The following is a 19,636-nucleotide window of genomic DNA, read 5'->3' as shown; positions in this document are numbered from 1 at the left end:
GCAGCAGGCTGATGGTGAGACAGCACCATTTTATGTTTTTTATTTCCTGTGATCAGAGGCTGGGGAGAAATGTAAAGGTGGTTGATTTCTCCTGATCCTCTGCCATATCAAACTAGATTAAATCTACCCTTGTATAGTATATTCAGGGATACCTCACCAAACTTGACTGATGCCTGTTTTCCAACATGAAGAGAAGGGGTGATGCTAATCTACTCTGCAAACAGAGAAAGCACTGAGATTAAGAGTAGTGTTGATTTTGTGATCCATTTGATATTACTCCATTGAAATCAGTAAAGAGTAATATTGGATGCAGAGTCCCAGATAAATCAAGTGGGTTCCTAATCTAACGCTCAGTTAAATTACAAAAAGATGAGTGTTAAAACCCTCCTACTCCTCAGATTTGTACCCTTAATATATGCTGGCACTTCAGTGCAGTACTGAAGAAATATTTGCTGCATGCTGGAGAATTATTACTGTTGTATAATCACGGCCCTTTCTTTTATTCTACATTATTTAATTGTTAATTGCAAATTGGTATCCTGTGACTAAACCCTAATGAAGATAACTATTGACATACATTGCATATGGATTCTCTATAATCTACGCACGAGGCAAGTATTAAACTAGTCTGTGGCCAAAGGAAAATAACTTTTTAGAAAAACTACATACCTGAGAACACACACTTAAGGTGAGGAGGGAGAGTTGTGAAGGACAATTTTTTTTTATGGCGAGAGTGGCGGGTAGCTGGAATGAGCTGCCGGAAGTAGTGGAGGAAGAAAATGCAATGGAAGCGCTTATATAAGAGACTTACAAATAGATACATGACTATGCAAAGAAAAGTGGGACATGAATTATGTGCAAGCAGAAGATATTATTTTATCTTGGCATCATACTCTGCCCAGACATATGGATCGAAGGGCCTGTATTATTCTATGTTAACAACATTCTGTGACTGTTTCCCTTGTTTTCACGAACATTTATCAAATGAGAGTAATCTATTCCCTTTAGTTTCTGAACTTCAAAGAGAAACAGGCGGCTTGACAAACACAGTAACTTTATCCCGTTCCATTCATGATTTAACATTTGTCCAGCTCCTTTGCAACGCTCACTGCAAGACATGATGCAGTTTATTTCCGCTCAGATTTGATGCAAATAAGTCATAATGCTTTAAGAATCTTAAACGCATTCTTGATGTCAGTTCGAAGCAATTATGTCAACGCCTGCAACATTAAGGGGCAGCGACTGTGTTGCAGAGCATCTGCCCGATACTTCACTTTTCCTAATTGATACTTTATGGATAAATTATGTTTCAACTGGAAGACGTTGACGCCGGCTTTTGTCTGCAAAGAAATTCTGAGACACTTGAGCCCAAGTGCTCGTGTGACAGAAATGGAGGTGCTATCGGATTGCAGCTTATATTACTGCAGAGTGTATGCCTTGGCACTCTTCTTTCCAATTCTACCTCTGCACACACCGAGCCAGGCAGCTTGCGAACAGGGACCATGGAACAACTCGACGGATCACGCTGTCTGCATTTTCAGCACCTCGGTCAGCGACTCGCCTTGCAGTGAAGGGGACATTCTAACATCTCTGAAGGAAGCGAGGTTTGAATGGAGCTTCTACAGTGTTATAATCAACAATCCAGCAAGAACACAGCGAGGGTTCCTTCCTGTCAGACCAGTTTAAATTATTAAACTGTTGCAAACCCACCACCAACAGGGTTCTGTGAAGATGCTACTGTTTGACGCCCAGTAACAGGGCGCGCTGGGGTGACTCGGCATTCATCGTCGGGACCATGTTGAAAAAGTTGAACCTGATGTTCCGGACAGACGCTGTGAGTAAACTGGGGGAGTCCGGCGGCAGTAAAGAATGGCCGAGCGAGGAGTCCGGGATCAGGTTGGTCCGCAGCACCTCCCTTTACCTGATCGGGGAAAGTCACCAGTACGCGGGCAGTTCTTTGAAACGCAGCCAGAGCGCAGTGAGTGTGAATTCCTCCATCTATAACATCAAAGCCGAAGACAGACTATGGATGTTCTCCAGGACGCAAGACTGTCTGGAGTACCTGCACGATCTGATTGTCCTCCGCCGTCAGTACCGGCCTGCCAGTGAGCCCAGCAAGAGCAAGGTCCGGACGAACCCACCTTCTGCCTTGGTAACAAATAACACCAGGAGGACACCGCCTCGTAAACATATCTCGAAAGCAAGTATCCCCGATCCTATTAACACACAGTTTACCTATCCAAGCTCTTTAAGGGTAGGGCTTTCTCACTTTTTACTGAGATTGGATTAGTATAGATTAGTGTATAAATATGGTGGCCTGTTTCTGTGATCTATAACCTGAGATGAGAGTTTATTGACATGTACAGATGCATTGAAATTCCCGGAGGTGGTTAATGTCTCCTGATCACACAAATTCTTTCTTGCAGCAGTCACACAGTAACTCAGGTTACAGCAAAAATACAAAAGTAATAAACTAAATTACCAATATGCCAAAGCAAAAGAGATAACAAAGGATAGATAGATAGATAGATATTGTTGCCAGAAAAAAATGATGTTTCAATAGTGCAGCAGATCTTTTGGTGAGTCCTGGAGTCGTTTATGATTAGAGTTGTGAGTGCACAGCTTCAATAGCTTGGTAGCTGTTGAAAAAAAAAACCTGTTGTTGAACATCCAGGTGCTGGACTTCAGGCTTGTACACCTTCTGCCTGAAGGGAGCAGCTAGGAGAGGTTGTGACCAGGGTGATGAGGAGGGTCCTTTATGATACTGGCTGCATTTCTTTAATGGACTTTGGTACTTTTATGTGTGAATGGTCAAATGGTGCACACCCAGGCAGCTACAGAAATATTCCAAAAGATCAGTTAAGGAGGGTGAGGGCGTCTGTGATTGGGATATATATGGTCATAGTTTCATTGTAACCTGATACTTATTCTGACAAAATATTTTAAGCTATTCTTTCACCCAGAATAGTGTTGAGTTAGATATTAGGGGCGTGGCAAGATGGCGTGGAAGAAAAACATGTGTTCCACCTTTCCCCAGCTGGATTATTAAATACCCGATTTTAAAAAGTATAAAAGTGGTTAAAAATAATATTTACAGTTTTTTTGAATAACAGTAATTCACCATGGCTACCAATGTGAAGAAATCTAAAACTCAACTTCAGAAGAAATTACCATATAAAAGTGTAGATGAACTGAGGCCTACCTGTACAGCTGAATCCACAGAGTCATTGTTGGGAGCCTCCAAGCCTCAGAGGACTCCTGCCCATTCAAGCTTGACCTCAGCGCTGATCCTGCAGTCGCAAGATGGCACCGACATTCTGGTGAGTTCGGTCGTAGCCGACCTGCGTGCACGTGAAGCTGTGCGTGTGGGCGGCCCGACCGACAAAGGTGCCTGTGAGCCTGCGACATTGATGGGTGGCCTGGGGACGCGCAGTTTAGCATTGGAGGACGCTCCTGCGTGTCCAGCAGTTCTGCTGGGCATGCGCAGGGCACCCCGGGTCCGTGACCTTTTGGAGAAAGTGTGGACTGTGGGGGAGCCCGAGCACCGGAGGGGTGTCGGTGTCAGGTGTCCAAACCCACAACCGCACAGTCAAGGGACCTATGATGACTGAAGGAGAAGAGGAACTTACCTTATTGGAATTTGCCCAGGTGGAGGAGCCTATAGTTAAAGAAGGTAGACCTCAAAAAGTGGCTATGGAATCTGGTTTGGACTCGGTGTTTACTGTTTTGGAAGGGATTGCTTCCCAAACGGATAATCTGTCAAAACAAATGTCAACTCAAATGACCCAAGAATTTATGGAGGTGAAAACAAAAATGAATATTTTGTGTGATGAAATGTCAACTATGAAACAAGAAATGACTGTAGTTAAGAGTGATATTAACAGGTATATAAAATCTGTTGATATTGTACAAGATAATTTTTTAAAAATGGAAAAAGTGGAAGGTTCTTTTGTAGATTGGGGGATTCAAAAAATGGATTTATTCAAAAAGACTGATTCATTGGAAAATCAAAGCCGGAGAAACAATGTGAAAATAGTTGGTCTTCCAGAGGACATTGAAGGTTCTGATCATATAATATTTTTTAACCATTGGATCCCAGAGATACTGGGTAAAGAGTTTTTTCCTGAAGGTTTGGAACTGGATCGGCTCCATAGAGCATTAGAAAAAAACCACTTCCAGGACAAACACCGAGGGCGGTCTTGATTCGTTGTTTGAAATATCAAGATAGAAAAACGATTTTACGAATGGCAGTACAGAAAGCACAGCAGAGTCCATCTCCGTTGATGGTTAAAAATAACAGAGTGTTTTTTTAATGCCAATTTGAGTCAAGAGGTTATTAGAAGACGACGGGAATTTAATTCGGCTAAAAATGTCTTATGGCGAAAGGGCTATAAGTTTGCTTTTCATTATCCTGCAATTTTTAAGGTTTTTAACGGAAACTTTCAATCTCAATTTTTTGAGAACGATCATGATGCCTTGGTTTTTGCTAATTCATTGCCAGAATTGCGGAGAAATGGACGGTTTTCACCATCGTCTCCTAAGAGGAGGGTAAACAGAAATGGAAATGGGAATGGGTATGGAAAGAATGGTAAGAATGGAAAGAAAGAAGAGCTGACACAAAGTCTTCTTGACATTGAAGATCCGGAACAATCATTGGGCTTGGGATCATTGAGTTGAATATTTTTACTATATTTGATTGTTCTTAATTACGTATCTGGCTGGGTGGGAGGGGGGGGGGGGAGGTGGATGACACTGAAAACTTTGACTGTGATTGACCACTAGTGGACTTACCACACCCAAATTTTTAGGGTGTTACTACCTTCGGGTGGATTAAAATTTTTTTTTGGGTTATTTTTTATTAAAAAAAATTTGTTGTTTATTGAGGGGTGAGTTTTTTTTTACTTTTGAAGAATTATAAAGGGGAGTGTTATTTTACAGAGTGTAAGTATATTAGTAGTTAGTAAAAATGTCTACTTTGAATTTTGCAACTTTTAATGTTCAGGGATTAAATAATTGAATTAAGCGAAAGAGGGTATTGGCTTATATAAAAAAATGAAAATCGATATTGTCTTTTTACAAGAAACACATTTGACTGAAAAGGAACATTTGAAATTGAAAAGAGATTGGGTTGGACATGTGTTTTCTTCTTTTAATTCTAAGGCAAGAGGGGTGGTGATTTTGATTCATAAAAATTTACCATTTGAATTGGAATCTTCAGAGGGAAATGTAGGTGGAGCTTTACGGGTGAAATGTAAAATTTTTGCTGAATCTTGGACTTTGCTTAATCTTTATGCACCTAAGCTTATTTCAGAAGCTTTTTTATTGTTAACTCAAGCTAATGAAAATATTTTAGTTGGGGGAATTTTAATTGTGTTTTTGAACCTTTACGGACAGAAACTCGAAGAGTATAAGGAAATCAAAGATGGCAATACAAATCAATGCATTGATGAAAAATTTAAATCTGGTAGATATTTGGAGAAAGGTTAATCCTACAGAGAAAGATTTTTCTTTTTATTCATCACAACTTGATTCGTTTTCTAGGATTGATTTTTTTTTTGGTTCAGCACACCTACAGGGTAGAGCACTGCAAGCTAAATATAAAAGTAGAGTTCTATCAGACCATTCATTATTACTTTTTTCATGTGAAATTCATCGTATAGATGGAGGTTCAATGCAATGTTACTGAAAAAAGTTTTTTTTAACTTTTATTAAAGAGCATATCTCTTTATTTTTGACTGAAAATATTAATTCTGTGGATAGTAATTTTGTAGTATGGGACACTTTAAAAGCTTATTTGAGGGGACAGGTTATTAGTTATTCTACGAAAGTTAAGAAACAATATATGGCAGTAAGTTTAATGTTGGAAAATTAGATTGCTGAGTTAGAGAAAGATTTTCAGAAGGATGTGACTGAAGACAAAAAAGCTGCATTAGTGAAATTGAAATGACGCTATAATACTTTACAAACTTATCAGTTTGAGCATTTAATTAATGGATCTAAACAACGTTATTATGAGTTGGGAGAAAGAGCTCACAAGGTACTTGCTTGGCAATTGAAAGCTGAACAGGCATCTCAGACTATTAATGCCATTAAAAAGAATTCAATAATTACATACAAGCCTCAGGAAATTAATGATCAGTTTTATTCATTCTATCAAAAATTATATACTTCTGAGGGGAAGCAGGATAATGGTTCTATTGAATCTTATTTATCTAAATTAAGGTTACCGGTATTAGATGAGAAAGATATTCAGGAATTGGAATCTCCATTTACAGATTTTGAAATCAAGGAAGCTATACAGGAAATGCCAAATGGAAAGTTCCCAGGGGATGATGGATTTCCTGTGGAATTTTATAATTTTTTTAATGATGATTTATCTTATGTATTTGGAGATGTGTTAAAACAAGTTACTGAAGAACAGAAGTTGCCGGAGTCTTGTTCAAGTGCTTTAATAACTGTTATTCCAAAAAAAGATAGAGATCCATTAAAAGAGTCTTCATATAGATCTATTTCTTTATTAAATGTAGATTATAAAATTATAGCTAAATTATTAGCTAATAGACTTGCTACATACTTACCTAAGTTGATACATACTGATCAAACAGGTTTTATTAAGAACAGAAATGCATCAGATAATATTCTTCGATTAATTACTTTGGTCAATGCATATCAAAAGCAGCCTAGTGCAATCCAGTCCTGGATGGTGGTTGCACTAGATGCAGAAAAGGCTTTTGATAGGGTTGAGTGGGATTTTTTATTTAAGGTGTTAGAAAAGTTTAAATTCAGCCCTTTTTTATTGGTTGGGTTAAAGCTTTATATACAAACCTGATTGCTAGGGTGGTGACAAATGGTCAGATTTCTTTACCATTTAGGTTGACTTGTTCAACTCGGCAGGGCTGTCCATTGTCACTAGCCTTATTTGCGTTGGCTATTGAACCATTAGCTCAGTCTATTAGGAAAAAATGATGAAATTAGACTGATGAAGAATGTAAGTAATTTATTTGCAGATGATGTATTGATATATTTATTGGACAGGAATGGTTGTTGAAGCAGTTACAAGAGTGTTTGTCAAAATTTGGAGAATTGTCAGGATATAAAGTTAATTGAGATAAAAGTGAAAATTTACCAGTTGGAATAGGAGATTATTCAGAATTTTAAATTATTGCAAAATTAAGGTGGACAAATAAAATTAAATATTTAGGTGTGTTTGTAGATGTTAATTATCAGTCCTTGTATCAGTTAAATTATGTGTCTATATTAAAATGGATTAAAACTGATTTGATTAAGTGGAAAGATCTTCCATTAACTTTGATTGGTAGGGTCAATTGTATTAAAATGAATATTTTCCCCCAAATTCAATATTTATTTCAGTCAATACCTTGTCTACTTTCAAAGGTTTTTTTTCAGGATTTAAATAAGGTCGTGTGGGAGTTTTTATGGAAAGGTAAATTAACTCGAGTGGCATTGTATAAACTTACATGGAAATATGTGTTAGGTGGACTTCAGTTACCACATTTTCAAAATTATTATGAAGTGGCCCAGTTGAAGTTTATTAGCAGGTTGATGGATCTAGATCAAACTCTTAGTTGGGCTAAGGTGAAAATGGTGTGTATTTCCGAGGTTGAGGTACATGAATTTATATTTCGTTGGAACTTGAATTTGTTACAGGAATATAATATGCCGATATTGAAACATTGTTAAAGATCTGGATTTTAAAAAATAGGGTTTTGGGATCAAAAGATAAATTATCAATTTTAACTCCATTGTATAATAATCAGCTTATTTCTTTTTCAATGTTTAATAATTATTTAAAGAGTTGGGATTTTAAGGGTATAAAGATTGCTTTGAAGAGGGACAACTTCTTTCTTTTAATCAATTGAGAGAGAGATTTGATATATCTGTAAAGTCTTTGTTTGTGTATGACCATCTTAGAGCTTTGGTAAAGGATAATTACGGTAGAGAGATTAATTTACCTACTTTGTCGAGATTTGAGTCTTTGATTTCCTCTGTACCAAAGCAGGGTTATATTTCGGTTATGTATAATTTGTTACAAGATAATATGAATAAACTGGATTGGGAAAAATCTAAATTTAAATGGGAGAGTGATTTAGTGTTTATTTTTCCTGAAGATGATTGGGCGGGTATGTGTCAGGACAATGTAATCAAATTGACTAATGTAAGATATTGAATGGTTAATTATAATTTTTTACATCAATTATATTTGACTCCAGAGAAAATGAAAAAATATGGGTTTAGTAATTCAGATTTATGTTTTAGATGTGATTCATGTATTGGAACTTTTTTACATGCTGTTTGGACTTGTGTTAAAGTTCAACCATTCTGCAAGGAATTAAAGTAGTTTTGGAAAAATTTTATAACTTTACATTACCATTAGACCCAACAATTTTTTTGTTGGGTAATTTGATTTCGTTGAGGGGATTGGGTTTGAATAAAATTCAAATTGCTTTTGTATGTTTGGTGTTATCAGTAGCATCTAAATGTGTTGCGAGTACTTGGAAAGACAATACAGAGATTAATATACTATGTTGGCATAATTAATTGAAAACTTGAATTGTTATGGAAAAAAATTACATATAATTTACATGATAATTATTCCTTTTTTGTTAGCAAATGGTCTCTGTATTTGGAATATATGCATTTAGATATACTTTGAATTGTTCTTGACATTTATTATTTTTTTAAATATATAATTTATATTTTTGGCTACCCTTAAGGGAGCTGGCTGAAGGGGTAGGTTTGGGGTTTTTTTTAATTTTATTTTTCTGTTTTTTTATTTTATTTTTCTAGTTTTTTTTCTTGTTTTTTTATATATATATCTTTGTAAAATCAATTTTTGATTATTACTAGACTGTGTGTTATGTTTTTTCTATCTTTAAATAAGTTTGAAAAAAAAGTTAGATGTTAAAAATGCAAAGCAATGTTCATTTTGGAAAAACAATCTGCACGGTCCAGAACTAGAAACTTGATTCAAAACAATTGTAGATGATGGAAATCAGGGTAAAAACCCAGAGAACAACCAATCAGAAACCATACTATTTTTACAATCACGGAATGCAAAAATACTAAATATTCCTTACATTAAAAAGTAAACCAAACCTCCAATGAATGTCAAAGACTGCAAGTGTTTAGAATGGTTTGTAATCTTCATTGTTTTACTAGGCCACTGTGTGCATCCCCAGTCAAGACAGGAAGCCAAGATGTGAATAACACAGCAGAGACCTGAACACAAAATTGAGTGGGGGCCAGAGGGAGGAGGATGCATTGTTAAACTGTCTGACCTCTCAGGTTGATGTAAAAATAAAATCCCATCACACCATTTCAGGAGTCGGACAATTTAACAATGTCCTAAGCAACAGTCACCTCCAATCACTACCACAAGCAAATTATCTCATCTTTATAGGCTAATGCTTGTGGGACCTTGCTGTACGCAAATTGCATGTGGTGTTTCCTACATTGTGAGGGTTACTACAAGTACCTCATTGGCTAAAGAACACTATGAGATGTCTAAATATAATCTGCTGGAGGAATTGAGCAGGTCAAGCAGCATAAACGGGAGTAAGAAGAATAGTTGACGTTTCAAGTCAAAATCCTTTAGGGCCTTGGCTCGAAATATTGACCTTAGTTTCTCCAACTGTTGCTCTACCCACTGACCCCCTCTAGCAGAGTGTGTTTAGCTTCAGATTCCAGCATCTGCAGTCTCAAATGTGTCTTCACTTTGTGATGTTTTGAGATTGGAATCGTTGCCATTTTATGCAAATCTTTTTTCATAAGTTATCCCCAAATTTAATGAACAACAAGCGCATCAATATATTCACTCCATCTTTATTCACCTTTTTACATGATAATCCCAATCTCTGGTGGACTTTGCATGTTCTCACTATGACTCTACAGGTTTCCTCTGCTTTCCTCCCACATCCCAAAGAGACGAAGATTAACAGGGTTAATTGACCACTGTTAGTGAGTGAGTGGTAGGATCTGGAAGGCAAAAGGAATGTGGGAGGAATAAAAAATGGAATTAATGGAAATGGGAGCTTGATGGTCAGCAGGGACACAGTGGGCCAAAGGGCCACTCCCCTGCTGTATGTTCTATGACCCAGTCCAGAGGGCAGGGTTTGAATTTTGTATCTTTACCTCAATAAAACTGCTTTTTATTCAACAGAAAACAAAGGATGAATGCAATCAAGCCCCAGCACCAACAGTGGCAGAAACACTGGCATACTTCGATTCAGTCATTGCAATGTTCGATCAGGGAAACAAGCCCAAACTTCACCCACCAGATGGCATGCATCTTGACATGGACTTTATTAGTAAGTCTGTCTGAGTGGAAATCAGAGTTTACCTTGTTACACCTCATTGTTCTGCTCACTGAGCTTTGTAGCTCTGTAGATTTTTTAGTATCTATGAAGTGCCACTCATTCAATAAGCTAAAATGTTTACATCTATATTGGAGATCAAACTGCAGCCTTTATATTGTGTTACAATTGAAACAGAGAAAATATTGATTCCAAACTTGTTACCACACGTAATCACAGTAATGAACAACAAAGAATTGTAAAATTGACCAATCTAAGAGATCCACAAACATTGTGTAGTCTTGAGATTTTCTGATTGTCTGACTTCCTTTAATGCATTTGGAGGCTTGAAAAATCATGGAGGGTTACAGTGGGTGAGTGGCAAATTGTTTCCACTGATTGGGTAGTTAGCAACAAGAAGGGCCATGCCACCAGTCTTCTGTCAGAGATTGGTAAACCTTTGTTGGGTGAGCATATAGTATAGTGTGTTAGAGAATTGACGCTGAATTCAACTATGCATCTGGTTAATGAGCTGCCTGTGTACCGGACAATAGTCCCTGGAGTCTCCCATTTCATTCAAACAAGCTCGATGGATGCTATTGTGCGCTACTTGACACTGTGTTTTTCCTGGTGTCGGGAAGTTGCATTATAAACTGTGGGAGGCTCTTGATAGCAACAATATCATGACATGTTGTCAGCCCCATAAAATACAGAATAGCAGATACTGAAGAATGAATGTGAAGAGTTAGGAAAGAAAGATTTACATTCATATTGACTTTAAACAATCTTGGGAGCTTCCTAAAGGAAGAAGCCAATGAGATATTTCTGAAGTGTACTGCCAAATTCAAGTTTATCAAGTTCAAGTTGATTGTCCCATGTACCAAGATGCAATGAGAAAGTTTGTTTTGTTTTAACAGCAGTCAAACTTCTCATCCTATACGTAATATGGCACGTAAAAGTCAATACAGAGTTACAAACAGAAATCAGACAGAACAATGCAGAGACAAGATAATTTTACTATTGTGAGGTTCATTCAGGAGTCTGAATACAGCCTAAAAGAAACAATCCTTGAATCTTACACTTGTGAAAAGAAAATGAAAGTTTAAAGGCAATTACATTTTGGTATTTGTGTTTTGTCTATTGAAGCTGGAAGTAAATTGGGCATTTCAAAACTGAGATCGATAAACTTTACCTAAAAATTTAAAGAATATTCTCCAAGGCAGCTTAATAAAAGTGTGAAACAAATGAACCATGATCTGAACAATGGAGCAGAATCTAAGGGCTAACTATCCCACTCCAAGACCTGGAATGGACACTCATTTGCATGGGTGGCAATTAGAGAGTTCTCCTGATTGCCTCCTTATGTTAAATCCTACGAGATCCAGCATTTAATTGAAACACTGCTGCCCCTAGTTGGTGAATTATCTCCCGATGTGTCATCACTATATAATCACACTTCTGTTAAGTGGTTTGTTAAAAGAGCTATATAAATGGAGGTTATTGAACCTAATGTAGGACATGATTGCTTGTATGCCAATGACAAATACTCATACTTCTCTTTCTATATCTGCATCCAGTTGCTACGAGCACGAGTGAGCACAGTTTGCATTCCAACTGGATCCTTAAATCACCAAGAAGGTACTCTATTGATCTGGCACATTTGACCAAGGTGGAGGACTTGTACAGAAGATATAGCGATGGGATGCGAATGAGCTTCAAGAGGTTAGAGCGACACCCTATGTACCTCCCCAAGCTGGTTGAAAGCCCAATTCACACGATGAGGTTCAAGCCAAAAGCACATACTGAAGATGATGAATTGTAGACACTAAACAGCATCAACTTTGTAATGTGCACATACCAGAAGATAACATGCTTGTGCTTAAACCTTCAAATTCTTCTATTAACATTACAGCTTCACTTTTATAATTCATGTTTGAGTCAATGAGCCGGATGTTGATTGAGGTAAGAAGGTTGAAGAGATGTTGGCCCTGTGATGGATGCAGATGTTATTCCCATTGTGGTCAGTTCAGTATGAACCAAATGCAACACCTGTCACTTATATTTACCCTCTAATGCCTCAAAAACATCAAAGAGCACTTTCCGAAATGCTGTCACGCAAACAATGATCCCCATGGGATAGGTGTTGGTTTAATGTAAATAGGGGTTGATGGTCGGGAAGGACTCAGTGGGCCAAAGGATTTGTATCCTGTAGAACTGCTTGTCACCAAGTGACAAAGAATGTTTCAGGAATATTTCCTAAGGAATGCACCAAAAAAACAATCAGAAAGCAGGGAGTTTCTAGGAGGGAACAGAAGAAATTTGGATATTGGCTGCTAGCAATGTAGAAGAACAAAAATCAGGGATGGAGAATCATAGAACAATAGAAGACAATATGAAACAGCTGAAGGTCATTTGACTCATGTTAAACAAGAAAATCTGCAGACACTGATTCTTGTTTACAAAAAAATTGCTAGAGAAACTCAGCAGGTCAAATAGTGTACTTTATACTATATACCAAAGATAGATACATAACATATTGCATTATATAAAAACTATATAATTAATATCTAAACAATATTTAACATGTAATTTTCTATCAAATTAATACAAATGTTTTAAAAAGAATAACCAATATTTTGGGTTTGAGCCTTTCATCAAGGCATGGAAAAATGTCAGCAGGTGCCCGGTCAAAATGTTAGGTTGGGGGGGTGGGGTGGGGGAAAGGCAGGAGGTAACAGGTGGATAAGGGAGGGAGGGAGGGAGGGAGGGAGGGCACAGCAGCAAGCAGATGGAGGAGGGGTGGCTCTGTGAATAGAGAGGGAAGGGGTTGGAGAGTTGGAGGAATGAAGACAAAGGGAAGGGAGGGAGAATGGAGAGTGGTTAACAGAAACCAGAAATGTTGATGTTAATGCCATCTAGCTGGAGAGTGCCCCAACAGAAAATCAGGTGTTGTTCCTCCAATTTATGGCTGGTCCTGGTAGGATAGTACATGAGGCCATGGACAGATATGTGAGCATGAGAGTGGGGCACAAAATGAAATTGTTGGCCACTGGGAGATCTGTCGCTGATTCAGACAGCAAAGATGTTCAGCGAATTGACCTCCCAGTCTGTGCCTAATTACTCCAATGTAGAACAGGCCACAAAAGGAGCACTGGATCCAGTAGATTACTCCTGTGGATACACATAGGAAGTGGTGCTTTAGCTCCTCCCCCCACCCCTTCCCCCACCATTTTATTCAGTCCCTGCATGCTTTTTGTTCTTACCTCGATGAAGGGCTCAGACCTGAAATGTTTGTGATGTATCTTTATCTTTGTTGCATAAAGAACTCTGTGTGACTTGTTGAGTTTCCCCAGTATTTTTGAGTAAACATTTGACTCATTGTGTCTGCAATGGTCAAAACAGAGACTTCCAACTGGATCCCAAATAATTAATGGTAACCAAGAGTTGATGGGCATGTGAGAACATAGGTTAATACTATATAGCTAGATGGCAACAAGATTGTTGGGATTGCTTTTTGCTCATACCTGGATGAAAGGCTCAAGCCCGAAACGTTAGTTATATATCTTTCTTTGCTATATAAAGAAAACTGTTTGACTTGTTGAGTATCTCCAGCTTTGAGATTTTACTTCAGCCAGAGTCTGCAGACTTTCATGTTTTACTTCTTGCTTCGAGAGGTGGCTGAATCAATGGGGTGAATCTGATGTTGAATATAAATATTAAAACTACAGAGAACATGAAGTATCTTTAAAAGCATTATATCTATGATCTTGCAGTAGAGCTGAGTCCACAGCCAATCAGCCATGATGCTGTTGAATGCTGGGGGAGGCTCAATGGGCCAAATGGCTTACACTTTCTCCTATTTCTTTTGTTCTTACGATCCCACCTGCCAGCACCTCGCTCAATAACCCTGCAGGTTCACAGCTCTTAAAATGCATGTTCAAGGACTGTTGAGGGGGGGGGGGGGTTATACCACTATCACCCCATCAGCCAATGAGTTCCAGGACAAAAATACCCTCTGGGTAAAAATAAATGTCCTCATCTCCTCTCTAATCTTCATACTATTTGCTTTAAATCTATCCTGTGTCTACCCATACACCAACATCAAAAGCAATAGAATATTCCTAACTTTTATCATGTAAAATGTTTATTGTCTTTCTGCAAATAAAGATTTTTATATATATGGCAGCGATGCTCCCATTGTAATTTTCTTTTGGATAAACAGTTAACCAAAATCTTCTGAAACATCTTTCAAAGAGGAGGGATGGTCCTGGTATCAGGGCAGTGTTTGTGACAGATGATATCCGGAGTTGCATCAGAGCATCTGGTTTTGTGGAAATGGTCCATTGCAATACAACTGGGATCAAACCCCTGGAAATGCTTCAGAATGTCTAAGTTTCTGAGGGTGCATTGTATAAATAAAGGTTCTTTGTCCAAGGCTGAAGAGTTTAATCTTAAACCATCACTTATCTCCTTTCATTATTCTTGTCAGATTTTTCTCTGTAAATCCTCAAAATGCAAAAGAAACATTATGCAAAAGAAATGTCACATTCACCATTATGCCTGTTCTTGGAGTAACTGTGCTCTCAAAATTGATGGATTTAGGTTTAATGAAAGTTGAAATTATAAAAATCTGGAATAGAAGCTCAGTCCACCTCAATCCCATCCACTCAGCTTCCAAATGAGCAGGGTATAATGTGTAATTAGAGTCCAGGTTCAATGATCCATGGACTTGACTTCCAATCCCATTTGGCAACAGAGGATTTCATCGGTAGTTCAGCCTGTTTCCTTTTGATTTAGTAAATATGGAACTATTGATTACTGTTATAAAATCCATCCACTTCACAAATGTTCCTCAAGGAAGGAAACCTGCCATCCTTACCCAGCCTGTGACTTCGGTTGACTCTTAACCACTTCCTCGTGGCCAATCTGGGGTGGACCATGTTTCCTAGGCTGTCAGCTCTCTTCACATCCAATGAACAAGACACCTGCACTCTGGAGGCTGGCTGGCTCAGTGGAACAAGGAAGGCGTAACAAGTTACTGGGTTTCCTAAGTCTGTTATCTATCCCTTTTACCCACACCAATAACCACTCCTCCTAAAAACCTATATCACCCACTTCTTTTCACCGGTATTTTATTCTTCAGTATTAATTGATCTTATTCCTTCTGCCAATTGTTAATTTTCCTGTTCTCTGCCCATTTTTTGCATTTATCCTAGCGTATGCTAAGTGTAGCACCAGGGACCTGTTCCTGCAGGTTTGAGGCATGTGTTAGTCTAGGCATTGGGTACAGGATGCTACTGGAAAGGAAATGACAAAGCGCAGATACCAAACAGGGAGCAAACATGTGGCAAATGGGCTCAAAGGGCCACCTCAGATTTCTTGTCAGAGTACATACATGACATCATGTACAACCTTGAGATTCTTTTTCCTGTGGGCCAGGCAGAATTACCACTTATTGGCAGTACAAGAAAAGCTGTACACAATGTATGCATATTTTAAAAAAAGTAAACAACCTGATTGCAATGCAGAGAGAAAAAAAATAAAGGACAAAAGTAAGAGTCCTTAAATGAGTCCCTGATTGAGTTTGTTATTGATGAGTCTGAAGGTGGAGGGGTAGCAACTGTCCCTGAACCTGGTGGTGTGAGTCTTGTGGCACCTATACCTCTTTCTTGATGGCAGCAGCGAGAACAAACCATGAGCTGGGTGGTGTGGATCCTTGATTGTTTCTGCTTTCCGATGGCAGCATTTCCTATAGATGTTTTCGATGGTGAGGAGGGTTTTGCCTGTGATATCCTGAGCTGTCCACTACCTTTTGCAGGGCTTTATGTTCAGGCATATTGGTGCCCCGTACCAGACCATGATGCAGCCGGTCAACACACTTTCCACTATATCTGTCAAAATTTGCCATGGTTTCCGATGTCATACCAAACCTCCTCAAACTCCTGAGGAAGTAGAGGCGCTGACATGTTTTCTTCACGATACCATTTGTGCGTTGGGTTTAGGAAAGATCCTCAAAAATATCAACTCCCAAGAACTTAAATTTGCTCACCCTTTCCACCTCTGATCCCCAATGATCACTGGATCATACAGGTCTGGTTTTCCTGTCCTGAAGTCAACCACCAGCTTATTGGTTTTGGTGATATTGAGTACAAGGTTGTTGGCGCATCATTCAGCCAATTTATAAGTCTCCCTCCTGTATGCCAACTCATTACCCATTTTTATACAACCCATCACTGTGGCATTATCAGCAAATTTATAGATGGTCCTGTTGCACCAAGCCACACAATTGTAGGTATAAAGTGAATAGAGCAGGGGGCTAAGAACATAAGCCATGTGGTGCTCTGATACTAATGGAGATTATGGAGGAGATGTTCATACTGATTCTCACTGATTATGGTCTGGAGGTGAGGAAATCCATGATCCAATTGCACAGTGGGGTGTTAACTCCTAGGTCTTGGAGTTTGCTGATCAGTTCTGAGGGGATGTTGGTAATAAATGCCAAACTATAGTCAGTAAAGAGCATCCTGATAAATACATCTTTGTTGTCCCGGTGTTCCAGGGCTTTGTGTAGAGCCAGTGAGATGACATCTATCATAGACCTGTTGCTACCAAAAGCAAACTGGAACAAATCCATGTCACCGCTCAGACTTCCAAGGCACCCTGCAATCCTGGGCAAGAATTGTCCATCCTGCTGAGCATTTCCTGGAACAGCCTCTATTTCCTCTCTCTGTCTTCTCAGATGCTTTGCTTTTGCTGGTTTATGTAACATTTAGGTGTGGCTTTCCCTGGTAGGTAGCAATATACTGACATCCATGATAAAATCTGAAAAATGAAGTAGTCTTGGTATTTCAGCCCGTCTCACATATAGTCTGTACATGACTTTGAGTTATACGAAGGAAACAGGAACTATTCAAAATACAGCCTGTTGTCTAGTTTTCTCCCATCAAATAAGATGAGAAAAACTGCAGCCCCTCATATCAAACTGGTGGCAAACGCTGATCAATGCGTAGTCCGATCGTATGCCGAGATCAAAAGACAGCAATGTTGTCCATGTACAGGGAGGCCTTGACCTGCTGCAGCAGGGTCAGTTTTGTCATTTAAGAGGAGGTTAGATGAGTACATAGATGTGAGGGGGTAGGAGGGTTATGGGCAGGGAGCAGGTAGGTGGAATTAGTGGAGTTTCACATAAATCGGTGCAGACTAGAAGGGCCGAGATGGCCTGTTTCCGTACTGTAATTGTTATATGGTTATATCTCCTCTACAGTTCAACTAGATCACAGTTGCATTATATCTGAACTCCATTTATCTATCTTCATTCCATATCCCTTTATAATCCTCCTTATTAACAGTTATCACTCAGTACTGATATTTCCAGTTGACCCAAGTCGAGTTGCTGACATTGTATTGCAGAAATACAACCAATTTTCCCTTGCAACCGCTGCAACCGTGTCTGCCTGTCCCATATCGGACTTGTCAGCCACAAACGAGCCTGCAGCTGACGTGGACATTACCCCTCCATAAATCTTCGTCCGCGAAGCCAAGCCAAAGAAAGAAGAAGATTGCAGAAATAACTTATGGGTTATTGCTGTGGGTGGGACAATGTGGGTGAGGTGTGCTTTGGATGGGATATTCTGTGGGTGGGGTGTGATGTGGATGAGATATGGGTGGGACATACTGTGGGTGAAACCTTTTGTGGGTGGTGTGTGATGTGGGGTGATGATGTGGGTGGGACTTACTGTGGGTAGGATATTGTCAGTGGGGCGTGCTATGGATGAGGTATGTTGTGGTGAGGATGAGACACTTGGGTGGGAAGCTGTCGATGGGCTATGCTATGGGTAGGGCATCCTGGGGGTGGGACTTGCTGTGGGTGGAAATTATAGTGGGTCCGATGCTGTGGGCAAAGTCATGAATAAATTCCCACAATGTAACTGTGTGAATCCTTGGACAGTGTATAAAATGATTTAACTTTGCTTTTAAAGGGTTCTGACCCAAAATGTTGATTGACCATTTCTCTCTATGGATGCTTCCTGGTCTGAATCTTATTGTTTGCTTAAAGTTCCACCATCATCAGTTTTTATGCATCTCTAAAGAAAATATGATATTGTTTCTGCCAATTACTCTCCCTGAACTTTGAATGGAAAATTCTGAAGTTCATATCCCTGACAGATGAAGTTCCACTGATAACAAGCCACATTGACCCTTCTGATGTAGGTCCCAGATTGGTCCCTGGTGCCTAAGTCTGGCAACATTTGTCCCTGGTTCTGCATGGATTCCAAACTTGGTTTTGCTTTGTCTGTGGTCACTACATTAGTTGTGCCTCCTACATAACCAATTTATGTGGTTTAAGCAGAAAGTATAACACTCAGTCATCATGTCTTTGCACACTACACAAGTCCCAACCAGTAGGCAAGTCACATGCTCTCCTGGTTTTAGCAAACATTTTGATTTGTGAGCCCTGAGGGATTGCCACATTGCCAGAAGAGATGTTAAGCTGAGGGCATATTTATACCCTCAGAAAGACATATTTCAAAAGATCTTAAGATTCAGAAAGAACAGGTGAGTTCTTCAAGACATCCTGACCAAGAGTGGTCCCTCAGATACTACTAATGACAGGTTTTCTCGATGCTATTTACAGGAACTAGCTGTTCACTCATTATCCAATACCCCTCCTACATGCCAACATGTTAAAGGTTAATAGCTATGGGGTTCTTTGGGATGTCTTACATGAATGCATATTTTTAATTCAAAATGTTTTTGACATCATTGTATTTCAGCCTAAAAACCTCAAAAAAAGCAGCAGCTCAAAGATATTCAGTAGAATAGACATGTACTGGGTGTGCTCATCTCCCTGCCAGGATGAACCTCATTGTTATCACAGTAGGTTTAAGTTGTCTCATATTGGCAATACTATAGACATCTCCTGTGAGTACCTATAAATATTTCAACAATATTTGAATTGCAGTCACAAGAAATTCACCAGTTTCCTGCTCAACAGATGTTCTGCTCTTGGACCCTTTCCCCCACCCCCCCCCCCCAAAAGATACTGATACGTCTGATTCTGACAGAACAGCGATGGTGGGTAATGTATCGGAGCATCCTGTGAAGCCAGCTAGTTGGTTAGTGGGCTCTTTTGTTTAAATGCACACAGCCTCAGCCTGTAACAATAATCCTTCCCAATCCCTGAAAGCTCAAACAGTTTAAATTATGCACACAGCTATGTCTAAATGCCATCTGAATCATAGCTAGGTCTGGTTTCAGGTGCAGGTGCAGGAATTGGGACTAATTCCTTTGGTCTGGATCAAGGTGCCACATGAGATGTTAAA

The 19,636-nt window shown here is 39.1% G+C and overlaps 2 protein-coding genes across 2 annotated transcripts in view; one reads left to right on the top strand and one right to left on the bottom strand.

Annotated features, from left to right (window-relative positions):
- Positions 1–19,636, bottom strand: part of LOC138738796 (protein FAM124A-like) — a 109,250-nt gene that overhangs the window by 43,951 nt on the left and 45,663 nt on the right. The window lies entirely within an intron of this gene.
- LOC138739992 (uncharacterized protein C13orf42) lies at positions 1,722–12,996 on the top strand. Its single transcript, XM_069892444.1, has 4 exons — positions 1,722–2,254; positions 3,141–3,560; positions 10,181–10,328; positions 11,891–12,996. The coding sequence occupies exons 1-4, from the start codon at positions 1,796–1,798 to the stop codon at positions 12,133–12,135; spliced, it is 1,272 nt and encodes a 423-aa protein (XP_069748545.1). The 5' UTR covers positions 1,722–1,795; the 3' UTR covers positions 12,136–12,996.

The sequence above is a fragment of the Narcine bancroftii genome, chromosome 7, assembly GCF_036971445.1.
Source record: "Narcine bancroftii isolate sNarBan1 chromosome 7, sNarBan1.hap1, whole genome shotgun sequence".
NCBI classification, from domain to species: domain Eukaryota; kingdom Metazoa; phylum Chordata; class Chondrichthyes; order Torpediniformes; family Narcinidae; genus Narcine; species Narcine bancroftii.
This window is presented reverse-complemented; position numbering and strand designations above follow the sequence as displayed.